This window comes from Tupaia chinensis, unplaced genomic scaffold (assembly GCF_000334495.1).
Source record: "Tupaia chinensis unplaced genomic scaffold, TupChi_1.0 Scaffold000387_1, whole genome shotgun sequence".
Classification (NCBI taxonomy): domain Eukaryota; kingdom Metazoa; phylum Chordata; class Mammalia; order Scandentia; family Tupaiidae; genus Tupaia; species Tupaia belangeri.
In genome coordinates this window covers 94,336-112,860 of record NW_006159889.1, presented here as the reverse complement: position 1 = coordinate 112,860, position 18,525 = coordinate 94,336, and the positions used below count along the sequence as shown (strand labels likewise).

The window sequence follows — 18,525 nt, the reverse complement described above, 5'->3', positions numbered from 1 at the left end:
GCTGTACTCCCTTTTCTCAATATTTCTTTCAGTTTGCTCTTGAACCCACACCAATCAGGATTTTACACCATCACTTTATGCTATGTTTGGGGCAGCATTATTTTTACTACTCATCTGAACAAAGAACCCCTGGCTAGTTTAGAAAGCACTGGATTCAGGGACCAGCAGTTAGTGTAATGGCTATGTTGCAGGACTCCCATGTAGTTGACCGCGGTTCGCGTCCCGGACCTGGTGGCTTAAACTCACGCCGGGCGCGTGTGTACCCATGATCCCGAGAGGAGAATGGAGAAGGGATTGTGGCGTGGCCATGCCCTCCAGGGGGTGATTTCTCACTTTCTGTCTTTCTGTCTGTCTGGTGAGCGCACACGCCCTGTAGCAAAAACCTCTCCAAAAAAAAGAGAAAGCACTGCATTCACTGTTAACCATTATTACAAACCTTAAAGCAATTATCTTAGCACTGTAATTATCTTGCACCATAAAACCATTCCATCCATTGAAAAAAAAAGAAAAGAGACTAAGTCTAACTGAAACCAAAAGGTTTTGTATTAAAGAAGATAAGTAGGTAGGTTTCTGTATTTCTACCTTTCTAGAAGACAATAAAAACAATGCAATTTATTAAACCAGCAAACCGAAGCACTCAATACCCTCAAAATTTTAGCTATTTTCCACAAGAGCAAGGACAGACAACTAAACAGAAAATTTAAACAGTTCTACTGACAAACCAAAGATTCTGCTGATGGTGCCCACAAACTCAGTGTACAGACAGCCCTGGAAGCCTATTCTTCCTTTAACTGCCAAAAAGTACATGAACTCCGCAGAGACAGATTTCACTCCCACAAGGGGGCAGCCACCCTACAATCCCCTTTCATCTCCTCCTCCCACCAGGATTTTGGGCATGTTTGTCAAGCCACTGGGACATATATTCCAACAGCCAAGTGAGATCCAGGTTCTAATAACACTGTACTTAACCACTGCACTACAGGGCTGGTCTGAGACCTAGTTTTAAAAATGATATTTCCAACACATAGCCAATATAATATTCCTAGTGGAGAATAAAATGAGAAAATCTCCAATTTTAGTGAACAGCTCTCTTCAATTAAGAACTCAGAATAGAACATATATCGATAAAAACAAAAGCAAAAACACAAGGATATTGTTTGCCATTGCCAAATTATCAATATTGATATATGATGTACATATGACATAACCTCAACTAGGTTCCCTAGTTCTTACAGCTTCAAGTGCTCCAACTCTGACTTGGGCATTTAAAGTCAGCTCTGTTAAGTCATCACCAGAAAGAGTTATTACTAGTTTGATTTTGATCCTTGAGTGCTACTTGTCTCCTTTAGGCAACCATACCAGGAGACTTACTGCTCTGCCCTAAGACACTCAGCTGTTAAACCAACCTACCCTATCAGTGTTGAGTAGTAGCAATGCCTCAATGTATACCACAGCAAATACTTAAATATGATTGGTTCATGGAGCTTATCTTCAATTACTCTTAATAATTACCTTAATAATCATACACCTATGAAGTAGCATTCTCTAGTCTCCAAGTGAGTAGACTGGCTGTTTCATACCAGTCTGGACCTGGATTTTTCTTAAAATGTAACTTAATGGATTGATTTCATTTTGGGGTATAGTTCAGATACTGCTAACAATTAAAAAATTATCTTTACCTTTCTCTCTCCCTAAGGAAGCAAGGTTAAAAGATGTGGGGTTTAAACTATTCTCTTACCTGTTCAAGATCAGAAAATCTGAAATTCCACACCCTCATTAAAAAAAAAAAAAAAAAAAAAAGTGTAAGGTAGACCTCATCTATACAGTCAGTTTTAAACCAGTGCCAGCAAAGATGCAAAGAACACACTCAAAGATAACTGACTTCGGGTTCACTTCTTAGGCATCTGATAAAAGAAAACGTGAAGTGTTAACAGATAAACAACTCAGCCTACAGGAGAAACATGATGCTGCTGAGTCCTAACATGCTTGAGGAATTTTTAATAGAAACAGGTTAATATGGACCATACCTGCGAAATCGTGGTCTATAACCCCGATACATATTCTGCCTCACTGGTCTACCTTGTTCTCCTGCACCCTGGTTGTCAGCACCCTGAAAATACAATGAAAATCAAGCCTACTGGATCGGTAACATAAGAGTAAAGACTCAACCCGACAAATCCAAATTCTGAATATAGGAGATTTAAAAATAATTAAAGAAAAACACCTAGTAACTATGATCATACTATAAATGATCAATCCTGTTGCTTCTTAACTAGGAATATTGAAGGGTATTTTCTCTGTATAATTAGTATACCCAATGTAGGAGAAGAAATCCAAGAAATAGTTAAAATGCAGTCCTATCAAAAGTTATTACATGCTTATTACTTATTTTTCTTTTTGGTGAAACTTACCTCCATCACTTCTCCCTGCACAGGAGGGTTGGAATACTGTGGTCGACGCCCATAGGGTCTCCGCATGTAGTAAGGGGGGAACCTTCGCCTGCGGTAGGGCCGGCGTTGTTGGGCCTGGCCTTCGGGAGCGCTCTCCGATCCCTCGTTCTTTTCCCCACTCTCACTATTCTGGTAATTTGGCTGGTAATTGCGTGGAGGACCCCTACGACGTGGATAGCGTCTATAATGGTTACGGTCTGCTGCATATTTACTGCCTTGAACTGGAACTCCACCAGGGCCTGTAACATTTGCTGCCTCCGCACCCTACAAAAGCCATTATAATGATGATAGCAACAAAGGAAATCATAACACTTCAACAAATTTCACACAAAGCCAAAAAGAAAAGGGGGAGAAAGGTTGGGGAGTGGGGTGTCTGTGTGGCCAGGGGTGCATAGAAATGACTAAACATCAGCTCCTCACTGTTCTGAAGAGACTGCCCTCTAACTGCAGCCAGCACATTAAGCTTGATGCACCTGTGTTCATGTAGTCACCTGAACACATCCGTCCACATTAGAGCCACCATACTAACGAAAGAGATCTCCAAAATATTTCCATACCGAAGTCAAACCTTTACACAAAAAGCATCCTCACCTTTTCTCCTTCAACAACATCAAACTCCACAGTCTCTCCATCTCCTACACTGCGAAGGTACTTCCTGGGGTTATTCTTCTTTATGGCAGTCTAGTAATATCACATTCCAAAAATAGATTAACAGGGGAGAATAACGTGCTTTTTCATTTAAAATGTACCAGAGTCAATATCATTTTAGCTTGGATTTAAAACTTATCTTACATTTTGCTTTAAGGCCAAACCATCAAAAATTTAAGAAAGCAGGGACCAATGCTACCCCCAACCATGACCAAAATACTCCAATCTTAAAAGGCCCCACCCGGCATTTTACCACTATTACAAAACTAAAATAATTTAACACTCAAGACAGACACAACAATATAAATTATTTTTTAAAACGCTTTTTTCAAAAAAGCATTATATGTAACTTTGAACAAATGAGGATATCCATCTATCCCCAAAGACTGCACTTAATAGACGCTAGCCCCACACAGGGCCAGTTTAGATGACAGGCGAGTTTGGTTTTACATGCTTCAAGGTTGACCAAACCAACTTTGTCCCTGTTGTTACCATATCAAACGCAATTACAAATGTCAACCAAAAGCCCTTCCAACCTGTCTATAAAATAATACTTCGATGGAAATGCAATTCACATATATTCATCACTATGCCATTCTTTACATTATCTGACTGTATGGGACTGTCAGTTATTAGCTCCCCAGAATACAATAAATCTTTCATTATAGAGATGTGTTACTTCTACATCTCCATACTGTTAGGGCAAAGTAAAAGGAGAATAACACCTCACATTGTAATGTAATATTTTCACCTATTCAATCTCATTATGACAGATGTTGTGAGGTATTATTACCCCTTTTCTACAAATATAATAGGCTTTTAAAAAGGTAGGTGACTTGCCCAAGGTCACATAGCTACAAAGCAGCAGAGTGGAGACATTTCCAAATCCAGGTCTTAGGACTCCAAATCCCATGTTCATTCCACATCACAGCGGTATCCATTACAGGTCACTCATGCATTTCCATTCCAGAGGAGGCAGGACAACCAACAAATCTGAGGCCAATTAAGCTAAGTTGCCCAGAACTGCAGTCTCCTTGATACACCACTATGACCTGAGCAGACAAAGTCCCAAAAAACAACTACATGTTAAAAACCACTTCCAAAATAAAGCATAAAGCGTATTGGTGACACCTTATGGGCCAGTACAACTGGGTGAGTTGAGTCAAATAATTGATCTCATCTGTCATCTAAACTGTCACATAGTTTTTATACCTTTCATATAGCCAAGTCTCAATTACCTGCAGTCATCGGGGATAGCAGAAGCATGAATAATTAAAATCCCCAAAGTGTTTTTATTCAAAGTCTTTGACCCCTCTTCCCTCAATTTCTGAGGGATCTAATAGGCAGCAAAACTGACAAGCCTTGCTGTCTCTTGTTCCTATGTCTGCACATTCTTTTGAACACACAAAAGGAAAAGTAAGGAACAGGTAAGTTATCTTTACCCAAACAACATCAACTTTATAAAACCTTATTTGTTTTAAAATAACATTTTGTCTGAGCAGTTCTGCATTTATTCACATTTAGAATTTAAATGATTCCATACTTACATCTGACCCTGGGATTATCTGATAGGGTTTTAGATGTACTAGAAATTGATCTGGCTTCCCCCTTGATTGTCACTAAATACTGTTTGAGACACTTCAGAGAGCTACAAAGCCCCAATCTGTGATAGCCCCTTCTTAGTAAGCATGTGGACACTTAAGCTCTTATCTGCTTGAATAAAGGTGTGAGTATGTAAACTGACTTAAGGTCTTTTGATTTCTGGATTATAGTATTAAAAAGTGACTGTTAAAAATTTCAAGTAATGGGACCAGCAGTTGGCCTAACGACTATGTCGCTGAACTCCCATGTAGCTGACTGTAGTTCGAGTTCCAGAGCCAGTGGGTTAACCTCACACCGGGCATGTGTGCATGTGTGCCCAAGATCCCAAGAGGAGAACAGAGGAGAAGGGATTGCGGCGTGACCCAACCCCTGGGGGATGATTTCTTGCTTTCTGTCTCTGTCTTTCTAGTGAGCGCATGCATCATATAGCAAACACCTCTTCAAAAAAAAAAAAAAATTTTTTCCCCCCCAAGTAACTTTTGATACAAGCTGACAACACTTCAATGGTTTTAGTAAAGAAAAAACTGCACAGTGGAGTAAGTACACAGGCACAACATATGTTTTTCCTACCCCTTTCATACCTGTGAGGTGGGTTAAGCCAAATGGAGCACTATAACATGCTTAAGTTCAAGACATTAGTGGTTCACTTGACAGTGACTAACTTTAGCAGTGATCTTAATTCCTTAATGTCCCAATATTTCTATAAAAAGCTTCCTTACTTACATTCCTAAGGACAAAGTCCAACATGGAGCATTTATCTTATGCTAGTTTCCTTGTCCCCAAACATTGGAAACCAATCTAAAAATTACTTCAGGAACAATTACTAAGTTTGCCAAACGGCTTTTCACTAGTGTTTTGTTTTTAGGGCTCTTGCCATAGGCCCCTATGTGCTCAGTGAAGCGAGACAGACAGGCAAAGTAAAAAATCACCTCATAGGGATGGCCACGCTGCAATCCCTTTTCCTCCACTCTCCTCCCAGGATTTTGGGCACACAAACACACTTACCTGGCATGATTAAGTCACTGGGTTCGGGACTCGAACCACAGTTGACTAAGTGGAAGTCCAGCACCTTAACCACCGCATCACCTGCTGGCGCCACTAGTTGATGTTTTTAAATTTCCAAGCCAGGCAAAAACTCTCTAAAGGTATTAAAAAGGCACTATCCATTTGAACTACTTCAGAATAAATTTAAAGCCCTATCCTACCTTGCTACTTTTCTAGTATCTACTTCGAATCATTATTTTTTGCAGTAGCAGTTCTGTTCCTATTTCTGGTAATTTTTTTTTCCCCTATAGGGTGTGTGCGCTCGCCAGACAGAGAGAGACAGCGAGAAATCACCTCCCAGGGGGGATGGCCACTCCACAATCCCTTCTCCTCCATTCTCCTCTCGGGATCTTGGGCACGCACGCACACGCGCCCGGCGTGAGTTTAAGCCACAGGGTCCGGGACTCGAACTGCGGTCAACTATGTGGGAGTCCAGCGATGTAGCCATTACGCTAACTGCTGGTCCCTATTTCTGGTAATTTTATATGGTAAGGTGTTACTTCTTTAACATATAGTAGACCTAGCACCATTTGTAAACTTCTTGCCAAAGTATGTGTCATTTACAGCAATGTTACTAGTTCATGTTTAGTTTCAGAGGTTACCTTGTCCATCTGAAATTAGGCATGGATATGTAATGAAATGAGATGAACAGAGTCCACATTTCAAAAGCTACTGCTATTAACAAAATACCAATCTGAAATAACTATTTTAATTAAGTTAACTACTTTGATGTGTACATTTAAGCATGTCACTACTCTTCCTGCAGGAAGCAAACACTGGGAACTGTTTAGTAGTTGAACTTAACCTTATGCAAGAATAGTTGAGAAGACGCCCACCCTTTCATTCTCATACACCTGTGACAGAAGTGCAAGTAAGTGTCTCACAAGCACTCACCTGGTGTACAAATACATCTTCCTTGGTGTCATTCCTGCAAGAGAACCAAATTGAACAAGTTAGAAAATGGAATACATTTTACAATGCCAAAGATTAAACATATGCCTGGCCATCTGTGTAAGTTGTTCCCTAACTTCCCAGAGACTTTCTGGCTGACAAATAGCCACCAAGAAATTGGAATCAAAATAAGTAAGTCACTAGAGTTCTGCTTCAAAGACTAAGCACTTGCAGTATTAGTGACTGCACATTTCCTATAGCAGAATAACCTCCCCCCACACACACACAAAAGGCCAAGATAACAAAATGTAGCCTGAGCCATAATCAAGATAGAACTAGTAACATATATTCTGCCACTCCTTATCCTATTAAACATTAACTATGTTCTAGCACTCTTCACCCTTCCCTCTAGAGCATGATTACTAACTGAAGTAGGAATTACTTTCCCTCTTCTCCCATAATCATCTCCTCTTCACCACTTCTAATTCCCAATGTTCCTTGTGGTCATAAAAATGACCACCCCCCACACCATAAAAAGTACAACACAAATGGTGAACCCTACTGTACCTTAATTACAGATGCTGGGTGATAATGACTGATCAGTGGTGGCTCATCCACTGAAATAAATGTATCCTTCTGGTGGGGAAGGGGGGGTGAGGCTGTGTTTGTGGTGGGCAGAAGTAAAGGGGTTATGTGGGGATTGATTTTTCTATACTTTTAGCTTAATTTTGCTGTGACCACAAAGCTGCTCTGAAAGAACGAAGGGCAGCCACAATCAAGTACAAACATGGACACTAACAATATTATCCACACCACTTGTGTCAGGCATTGTATTAGATAACCACGGAAGCACACACAGATGAACACCTTACCTCACACATCCCACTCTACTCAGACTAACAGACACCATTTACACTGGTCAAGAGCCGAACCAAACTTAATACATGGGAAAATATCTGCTTTAGAACATTAAAATAAGAAAGATGCCCCAGGCAAAGCAAAGGTCATGGACACTGGTAAAATCAGCAATTCATTGAAAGATGAACAATTGACTGAAACACAAAGAATATAACTGTGTGAGGGCAAAGAACAGAGGCCAAACCACCTTGTAGGTGGGAGGTAGCAAAAGACTTTGAAAAAAAAAAAAAAAAAAAAAAAGGTATAAGGATCCGGGACCAGCAGATGGTGTAATGGCTATGTCGCTGAACTCCCATGTAGTCAACTGTGGCTTTAACTCACACCGGGTAAGTGTGTGCATGTGTACCCAAGATCTCGAGAGAATGGAGAAGGAACTGTGGCATGGCCATCCCCTCCTGGGGGAGATTTCTCACTTTCTGTCTCTGGCGAGCACACATGCCCTATAGCAAAAACCTCCCTCCCCCCAAAGAATGTAAAAGAATCCTAGTACAAAGATTAAGTGCTGTGCATAGAGGGCCAGATTCCACAAGGATGACTGAGGTTTGAATCCCAACGCAGGTGGCCTAAAAACACTGGCTGTGTTTCTAAGTATGCCCAAAACCTGATGGGAAAGAGAAACAGAGGATAAGGGATTGTGGCACCACCATGTTATGCCCCATTAGGAAACGGGTATTGAGCTTTTGCCCGTGCATGTGCCATCTGGTAATTAGCAATTTAAAAAAATGTAATGTGATTAAATTATTGGATGATAAAATTTAGTAGCTAATAGGAAATAAAGTCTGAACAAAAGTGGAGCCCAGTCACACGAGCTACTCCAAAACCCCAGACCAGGACAGATGAGAGGCCTGGATTATATGGGCCATTTGTGAGAGAGATACTTGAGATCTTGTTTGAGGCAAAAGGGAAAATTTTGTTTATAAATAATAGATGTTACAAGTTAGAGGGAAGTAGAGAATTATTTAACTTCCACCCGTCAGTGGAGGGAAAACAACCGTCTATCCCTTAGCGACCTACCCTGGCAGTTACAATGAGGTAAACTGACCACTCACTGAGGGTTGGCTTCCGGCTTACCTATGGAACAATATATGCATCAAAGAATGCACAGGAATTTTAACTTTGATTCTGACCTGAAAGTTAAAGCTTGGGTCATATTACAATCAAAGTACATTTTTAAGTTTTGGGAAGTACATTTTTAAGTTTTGGGAACATAATACTTTCTAACCTTCAAAAACAAAACAAAAACAGAAATACAGCAAAAGCTATTCAAGGCAAGTGCCTAAAAACTAACCTTGCAAGCTAGATGATTATTAGGAATATCTAAGCAACTGATGGGTGCTTATAATACTGGTCGTTCCATATGCATCACAGAAACAGATCAGTCATCATTAATTAGTTCTAATTGCCAACATGATCAAATTTTAAACTCTTGGACTCTGGGGAAGTACGGTAAAGAATCGGTAGAACAGTACAAAGTTTAGAATAGTGGTTTTCAACAAAGGCAGTAGTGCCACAGCAAAGGGCATTCATTTAAAGTTGTTCTGAAGGCAGGGAAAGCACTATTTACATTAATGGGGGCAGGAGGGAGGTCTGGTTCAGCTTGCTTGATGACTACATACAGATTTGGTATCATACCTGAAGTAAATTTATCATTCAAGACTTCAATTTATTGTTTTTGTACTAATTTATTGTTTTGTACATCTTAATCACTAAAAAGGCACTTTCTATGGGAGATTTTTCATTACTGATGATACTGGCACTCAGGCATCTGACTAGCTAGCTAATATGCCATTCCTTTATCTGTCCATGTTTTTGATGGCATTCACTAGATCATTGTCTTCGAACAGAGTTGCAAACAGGTATTTACATATTGAAAACAGCATCCATCCTCTGCAATAAAAATAGAAGTGATTCAACTTTGACTTCATAATTGTAAACATATCACAAAATCTACCAAAAAGTATCTAGTCAAATACAATCTTTAAATATGCTCTGAGGGTACACAGATATGTGGAAACCAACTCAGGTTGGTTTCTAATAACTTCATGCCAGACAACACTCATTCATTTCGCTGACACTAACCCAGCCTAATAAGGAATATCATGACAAAATGTATCTGGATTTCAAGGACAAATGACAGCTCAACAACTAGTTTTAGCCAAGATAGAACACTACTGCTTCATCCCTAAAACACAATTATATTTACTCCACATGTATTTACAAAGATAAAGTTTTACAGCACATTTCCCATCAACCTATATACTGCCTTAAATGAACCCCACATTACATAAACATGCCTACATTCTCTTATCCTACCCTGCCTTGTTACCACCCAAGTTGATATACCGCTTGTGATATCATGAAATATTTAGTTGGTATTCATCCTATTTCCTGGCACACAACTCTGGTCTTGCCATATGCATCTGTACATCTGTATCCTTTATAATATCCTTTACAATAAACTAGTAAAGGTGTTTCCCTAAGCAAGCCACTCTAGTAGATGGAAATCCAAAGGAGGTGGGTGGGTGGGTGAGTCACTGGATTTACAGCATTCAGAAGCACTGGTAAAATAACCTAGGCATTCAATATAGGGTGCCATCAGGATCTCTAGGTAGATAGTGTCAGAATTAAGCTTAGAAGACACCTAACTGGTGTCCCATGCTGAATGTCTACTTTCTTGGTGTGCAGGGGAGGAGGAAGGGAACACATACCAGAAGTTATAAGTCTTGTTACCCTAACCGAATTTACAATTCTTTTTTTTTGAGGGGAAAGGTTTTTGCTATAGGGCTCCTGCGCTGACCATAAAGACAGAGAAACAGAGACAGAAAATGAGAAATCACTCCCCAGGGGGGATGGTCACGCAGCAATCCTTGCTCCTCCATTCTCCTCAAGAGATCTTACACATGCATGCACAAGCACCAGGCATGAGTTTAAGCCACTGGGTCTAGGACTCAAATCGTGGCTGACTACATGGGAGTCCAGTGACATAGCCATTACACCAAATGCTGGTCTCCTGAATTTACAATTCTGATTTATAATTCTTTTTTTTTTTTTTTGAAAGAGAGAGGTTTTTTCTTATTGGGCGTGTGCGCTCACCAGAAAGACAGAGAGAGACAGAGATAGAAAGCAAGAAATCACCTCCCAGAAGGGATGGCCATGCTGCAATCCCTTCTCCTCTTGGGATCTTGGGAACACTTGCGCCCAGTGTGAATTTAAGCCACTGGGTCTGGGACTAGAACCCCAGTCGACTACATGGGAGTCCAGCAACATAGTCATTACACTAACTGCTGGGTCCGATTTATAATTCTGTAGCCATGCAGATGGCTATAAGATCTCAACCCCCACGTATCTTTTTACTTGTTCTCTATTAACACCCCTCACACTCAAAAGACACATTCCATATGTCTACTATTTGGCCTTAGGCTGGACTGTTGATGCTTCCAAGGGAGGAAGGACATAACTGCAAGCGTAGCAACAGTAGGTTAACGCATCAGTTATCTGTCCTAGGAGATTTCAGGATCAAAGGACTTTACTTCAGGAAGACCCATGACACAGTAGTCCTGTTCCAACTGACTGAGTAAACCTGGGCAACTTCTGGCAAGCTTAAGAGCAGTGGCTAATACAATAATCATATACATTTTACTCCTACTGTCCAGCAGGTGGAGTGGTGGTTGAGAACTCAGACTTCCCACAAGGTGGACCATGGCTGAGTCCCAGACCTAGTGGCTTGCTTTTCCAACCCTACCCTGTCTCTCTGGCAAGGCACACACGTGAAAAAAAAAATAGCTGTGTTCTACATGGACTATGCAGTTCAAGTCTCGTACCCAGCGGCTTGAGAAACATGCTAGGCCCATCTGCATGCCCCAAATCCCAAAAGAATAAAGAAAGGATTGTGGCATGGCCATCCCCCTGGAAGGTGCTTCCTCACTTTTCCGCTCCTCTCATGCTGTGAGCACATGAACCGTACAGTGAAGTAAAAGAACCAAAACACACAACACGCACCCCCCCCCAAAAACAAACCCAACACAAACAGATTCCCAGTTGTGAGAAACCAGCCCCCCACTTTCCCTTTCTCAGTAGTCTTTAAAGCCTCCTCTACTGCTGTAGCATTTAGTCAGTTATATTACCGACTATTCATAACTTACATGGCTTAGAGACTGTCTACTGGTCTGAACTTAACAGCACAGAACATTTTTTAAAGCTTATCTTATGATAGAGAACCTGTGGATACGCCAAGTGAGAGAAAGACATACACCCTTTGCCGTACCTCATGTCATCCCCTTTTACCAGCCCTCCTATTTGTCAGGATCTTGGGCATATGTACATATTTTCAGGCCAACCTGACCCAAACCCACAACTGACCATGCGGCTTCTAGTGCAGTAGTAGTTTGCTACACACAGCACTCACGCTGCCTACAAACTTTTCCTATTAAAAAATCATGCATCCATTATTTTAGGTTTGGAAGGTCACATACTGATTCTGTCACCCATTTCTTTTTTTGAGAGTTATGCTACAGGAGAAGGGGACTTGCCTGATAGAAAACAAGAAATCATCCCCCGGAGGATGGCCACACATGCGCATACTCTCAGTGGAGAATCTCAAGCCTCTGGGTGTGGGCCTTGAACCATGGTTGACCATGTGGGAGCCTACCACCTTAATCATCACACCAGGTGGCCCCTCTTTTTTTTCAAGAGAGATTTTTGCCATAGGGTATGTGCGCTTGCCAGAGACAGAAAGCAAAAAATTACCCCTGTGGGGGAGACACCCCGCAATCCCTTACGCTCCATTCCCATCTTGGGATTTTGGACATGCATGCACACGTGCCTGGCATTTTTTTTTTTAAATAAAGGTTTTTGCTATAGGGCATGTGTGCTCACCAGAGACAGAAAGAGAAATCACCCCCTAGGGAGCATGGCCATGCCATAATCGCTTCTCCGTTCTATCCAGCTTTTGGAAATGCACGTACAGGCACCCAGAAGTTTTAAACCACTAAAAGTGGGAGTCCAGCAACGTCATCATTACATCTGCTGGTCTATCTCTTCTTTTTCAAAGAACATTTTAGAGATAATAGCCATTCTTCCCTGCAGGCCACATAAACAAAATGAAGACTCAAAAATGAGATAAGGTCCAATGTTTTCTTTTTTAATTTTTTAACTGCCTCCCAATATGCGGTATTTAAGGAAGTCTAAAAGACTTGTGTAAACCTGACCTGATTGGTAAACTAGAATTTTTAACCTCAGATTCCACGAAATAGACACTGTAAAGAAAAAAGCTTTTCAAACCTGAGTAATTAGTAGCCAGCACACAGGGGTTGCAGCAACATGCTAGAGAGACCAGAGAAGTCCTCCAAAGACTAAAGCAGCTCTGTGGCTGGGAAGTTAAGGAACCCAGATCCCACACAGCAGACTTGAGTGGTTCGAATCAGCCTTGGCGCCTCCAACAAAACAAACCAAGCCCGACATGTGTATACACATGCCCCAAATAAAAAAAAAAAAGGGGGGGGGGCAGGGACTGTGGCATACCATCCCCCATTGGGGTGCTTTTTCCTCTTCCTCTACATACATACATGCCCTCCAGCAAAAAACTAAAACAAAAAACTGAGAAAGTATATGGAGCCAGCACGGTGGTTGAGGCAATTACATCCACAGGGTCAACGGCAAAATTGAAGTCCCAGACCCTGTGCCCTGAAAATCATACCAAGCAAGTGTGCAAGCCTAAAATCCTAAGAATGGAGGATGGCAAAGCAACCATCTCCTGAAGGGTGCTTTCTTACCCCCCCCCACCCTCTGTAAGAGTATTCACCTTAGAACAAACTAAGGAAAAACATCATCTGCAACTATACAGATGATGACCAAATTGAAGATGAATGGACTCTATTTTCAGAGATAGTGTAACAGCAGTTGGTGAACACAAATTAGTCAGAAAACTGAGTTCAGTTACTGAACTTACTAGGTATGCTTACGGAGGAAAGCTACTCAACCTCTTTGAGATCACATTGCTATACCTTAAAGGTTAAAGATTAAATAAATTAATTCATTTTAAGGACTTATTTCAACCCTTCTGTAAATACTTGTTATATACACACATGGAATCCCCACAAAGAGATGGATAAAAATGACTAAATACGACAGTATAAAAACAGCCAAGGCTGAGACCAGCAGTTAGTGTAATGGCTATGTTGCTGGACTCCCTCGTAGTCGACCGCGATTTGCGCCCCCGACCCGGTGGCTTAAAACTCATCCCGGGCGCATGTGTGTGCATGCCCAAGATCCTGAGAGGAGAATGAAGAATGGATTGCAGCGTGGCCATTCCCCCTGGGGAGTGATTTCTCGCTTTCTCTCTGTCTGTCTCTGTCTGGCGAGCGCATGTGCACTATAGCAAAAATCTCCTCCCCCCCCCCCAAAAAAACACACACACACACACACAAAAACGGTCAAGGCTTTCCCTTGTTTCATTATTACGTTTTCCTAGATCAGTGGTAATAAACTCAGATGCACATATATATGTCAGGCAGAAGGGGAAGCCAACAACAAGATAACTTAATGTGAAAGATGGTATTAAAAAAGAGAGAGAATGTATGGCCCATCTTAAGAGGGTGCTATGGATGTGGGATATAGTCTCTGAAAGCTAGCTACATTTGACAGACTATGAGAAACTAAATTGTTTCTGGTGTTATTGCCTGAAATCTAAGTTTGTACAGATGGTCTATGACTTACGAGTGTGCCACTTAATTTTTCAACTTTGTATAAAGGTGTGAAAGCAATAAGCATGCAGTCGAAATCATACTGTACTTTAAATAACCATACAACCATTCTGCTTTTCACTTTAAATTACATTGAAATCCTCACATTTATTGTAAAACAGGCATTGGTTAAATGACCTATCTGCCCAATACTAGGCTAAAGTGTTTTTTTTTTCCTTGATATTTTTGCTACAGGGTGCGTGCAAACACATGAGACAAAAAGTGAGAAATCACCCTCTAGGGAGGATAGTCACACCGCAATCCCTTCTCTTGAGACTTAGGTCGCGTGCACACACACACTTTTAAGCCACCAGGTTCAGGACTCCAACAGCAGTAGAAAACGTGAGTCCAGCAACGTAACCCTTCTACCACCTGCTGGTCCCTAAGTTTCACATTTAAGGTAGCAAGGCTAAGCTGCGACACTGAAGACAATGAGTAGATTAGGTGTCCTCTAAAGGCATAGTAAATGTACAGTATTTTCAACCTACAATGGCTTTATCAAGACATAACTTCCTCATGTAAATGGGGGAGCATTCATAATTAATTCCAATTGTTTTTAAGATACTGCTAGTCAGAACAAAACATCTGAGGAATTTTACCAGCAGGTCATCAGTTGGCCACCTCTGCGGTTGATACCCTTTGCTCCAAAACTCCTTGTTCAACTATAAATTTCAGAATAATTAGTTTAGGCATTTTAAGTACTATGGAGAATAGAGAAATAGTGCTATTCCAGTCTCACTAAAAGATACATGCCTCAATGAAAAATAAGTTATTATTAGGACCAGCAGTTGGTGTAATGGCTATGTCACTAGACTCCCAAGTAGTCAACTGCAGATTGAATCCTGGACCCAGTGGCTTAAACTCACACCGGGTGTGTGTGCGTATGTGCCCATCCCATGGGGGGGAGGAGAGGTGATTTCTCGCTCTCTTCCTGGCAAGCGTACCCACCCTATAGCAAAAACCTCTCCAAAAAAAGAAAAATAAGTTATTACTGATTTATGGCAATCTTTCATGAGTTTGGTGACTATAGATTAACCCTCAACAGCTAATAAAACAGCTGTTGAGGGAGGGTAATTAAAAAAACCTTTCTAGTCAAACAGTCCAATTACCTTTTGCAGACACAACACAAAGAAATAACTATCAGAATTCCTAGATTACACGGTCTAACAAAATAAAGCCAAAAACTTTATTAAACTCTACATGTACTTTCTTTTAAAAAGAATTATTTTGTTTAACTTTTATGTTAGTTTGACCAAAGAGGGACAGCGTGAGAGTGAGAAAGTGAGAAAGCAAGCCACCAGGTCCAGGATTGGAAACACTACTGGCCATGTGGGAGTCCAGCACCCTTAACTACCAGGCCACCTGCCGACCCCTAAAATTTCTACGTACTTCTTAATGAGTATCTTTTTATCCAACAAAATCATCATTTTTAAACAAGTTCCAATAAGGCAGTAAGGCAATCATCCCAGGTGTTAACTTAGGCTGGAATGAACATTTATAAGTTCTAAGTCATTTCTCCTGAACACTGCATCTCCCCTTTATTCAGAAAAAGCCAAGTCTCTCTCTCCTCCCACTCAGTGGGACAAAACTTTATTTTGTTAGACCATGTAATCTAGGAAACCCAAGTGCCTCTGGCTCAAGTTTGATATTTGTTCTGCTACATGAACTACATATAGAATCAACTACCACCTTCCAAACTATATTTAAGACATACGTCTTCCTTAGTTAAGGAAAACCTCCCCTGTATTTAACTGGAGTCAGATTTTCCGCTATATTAACAAATGAGCATCAAAATCATTAAAACAATTAAAAAAAAAAAAAAAGTAAAGCACATTTTAACACCAGCTAATCTGACAAAATAGTGGAGGTCAGTAAAGTCCAAAAAGATCATCAAAAGTCAACTTGCTTGCTCTAAAGGATGACCAACTGAATTGATCCCAAAATCTTATGCAGCTAGCAAATGAATAGTCTCATGAAGTAACTTGTTAAAGAGAACTAGTCTTGGAACCAGCAGTTAGCGTAATGGCTATGTCGCTGGACTCCCACGTAGTCGACCGCGGTTCGTGTCCCAGACCCGGTGGCTTAAAACTCACGCCGCCGCGCGCGTGCCCAAGATCCCGAGAGGAGAATGGAGAAGAGAATGGAGAAGGGATTGCGGCGTGACCATCCCCCCTGGGGGGTGATTTCTTGCTTTCTGTCTCTATGTCTCTGTCTGTCTGGCGAGCGCACGCGCCCTACAGTGAAAATCTCTCAAAAAAAAAAAAAAAAGAACTAGTCTTCTCCCTTGTGTAAAGATGGATCCATCAGCTGAAAACATTGCAAACTACGGTCCCTTCATATGTGCAATGGCAGAATTTTGAAGGTATAGTCCATAGACCACTACCACCAGGCATTCCAGTTAAAAATGGAATCCAAGGCCTAAAAAAATCCAAAACCTGGAAGGACTACTCAGAAATTAGCATTTTATTCAACCTTCCCAGAGGAGCCACATTTAAATTTGAAAACCACTTGTTTAAGGATTGTCAGTGAGGAGAATCAGAATAAGATGGAAATACAGTAACTGATAAATTCAGAGAGACTAGTTAAGAGTCTGTACCAAATGTATTTAAGCATCCACTCCCTTCCTCACAAGTAAACCATTATCAAAAAATTGATGAAAAATGTAGGTCTGGCCTGTCAGGAAGGCAGACTATGTAAGACAGACAGAAAACCCAAGGGATTCTAGAAGAAATAAAATTCTTTTTACTTATTTGTAAATGTTCTTTTAAATGTCTACTTTCTAATGTCTTCTAAAGTAAGAAGGTAAGAAAGAAAATGCTGAGATGGTGCTCTAAGTATCATACCTGAGAGGCCAACACTGCTACTGGCCTAAGTGGGGCTGCACAACCCTGTAACTGTACTACAGCCTTGGCAGCCATCTTGAAAATGATGCCCTTCTCACAGGGGAAACCATAGACTGTAGTAAACTGCATGTTACCACCACTATCACTACAAATTCCAAGCATAAATCCCAACCATGTATACCTCTGCCTTCGAATAAGAGAAGGTTAAGTTATCAGGAACCAAGGTCACTCAAACACATTACAGCTAGGGCTTGAATAAAAACAACCTCAATCAGTATGATTTTAGATCAAGAAAGTAGGAGAAATAAATACTGAGGGAGGAAAATGATCACCTCCTTTGGGATGTATTATTTACTCTAGAGCAAATAAAAAGATCTTTCTTTAGTCAAAGAAGTTCTATGAATGTTATCAGCAGTACTGAAAGGACAACATATTTGAAACATTAAAATAAATGCAACATAATCTTTAAGATGACAAAAACCTCACATATTTGACAGGTCAAATCACATTAACCCCAAAACGTTAACAAGGTGTAAGTAATTGTGATGTTCTAATTAACGTTTTCAAGGTATAAAAAGATGACAAGGATAAATGAACTGGGCCCTAGTTTCTCCAGGTTGCCATAAGCATTAAGGTATGGTCCGTTCTCCTCACTGGTCTTTTTAAAAATGCTTTGTACCTGTACAACGCCTTTGAAGTTACCTTCAAATTAATATTTAGCTGCATAAAACCTCTAGATCCGCTAATCCCTCACCAAGGAAAACAAGAATCACACTAACACAAGAGATACACCCGCCCTAGTACCTGCATAAGCTTAAGACACTCCCAAACCTGCAGAGCCTACAGAGCAGGAGCACACATGCGAGAGGATGGAGGATGCAGAAACCGGCATCTCACCTGTTGATGAAACCATATCCATTTCTTACATTGAACCATTTTACTGTTCCCAAAACCTTCGTTGCTGGAAAACAAAACAAAGCAAAACAACCCGCGATTACCAGACATCCTATTTAAAACAGCCGGGCTTCAGCATCCGGTCCCCTGCATGATCTGGCGCCGGGCAGAGGCCACCTGACAGCCTTTTCTGTCCGGTGTCGGTCTGCAGCGCCGGACTGGGGCCTCGACGTCGCCTTCGCCACCCACGTGGGTGACTTCGAAGCGGCAGGGCGCCCCAGGACAGGACAGGCCCGGGGCGCGGGCCTAAGATGGGTGTGTGCGCAGGCCGCGGGCGCAGAGCACGTGAGGGAAGGGGAAGCCGCCCCGGCCCACTCCGGCCTGCGTAGGCGGTGCGCCGCGCCCTCAGGGCACACGCGGAAGGGAGCTGGGTGGGGGAGCCGGGAACAACGGCGTGCGGGCCCGGCGCACGAGGCCGGCGGGCGGGAGGGGACC

At 41.5% G+C, this 18,525-nt stretch overlaps 1 protein-coding gene across 1 annotated transcript in view; it reads right to left on the bottom strand.

Annotated features, from left to right (window-relative positions):
* Positions 1-18,146, bottom strand: part of YBX1 (Y-box binding protein 1) — a gene marked incomplete at its 5' end in the record, with an annotated part of 25,464 nt that extends 7,318 nt beyond the window's left edge. The window contains 5 exons of the mRNA XM_027773894.1: positions 2,028-2,110; positions 2,412-2,714; positions 3,042-3,131; positions 6,639-6,672; positions 18,034-18,146. Of these exons, the coding sequence (XP_027629695.1) occupies positions 2,028-2,110; positions 2,412-2,714; positions 3,042-3,131; positions 6,639-6,672; positions 18,034-18,146 (623 nt within the window). The remainder of the gene's footprint in view (positions 1-2,027; positions 2,111-2,411; positions 2,715-3,041; positions 3,132-6,638; positions 6,673-18,033) is intronic.
* Between the last annotated feature and the right edge of the window lie 379 nt (positions 18,147-18,525).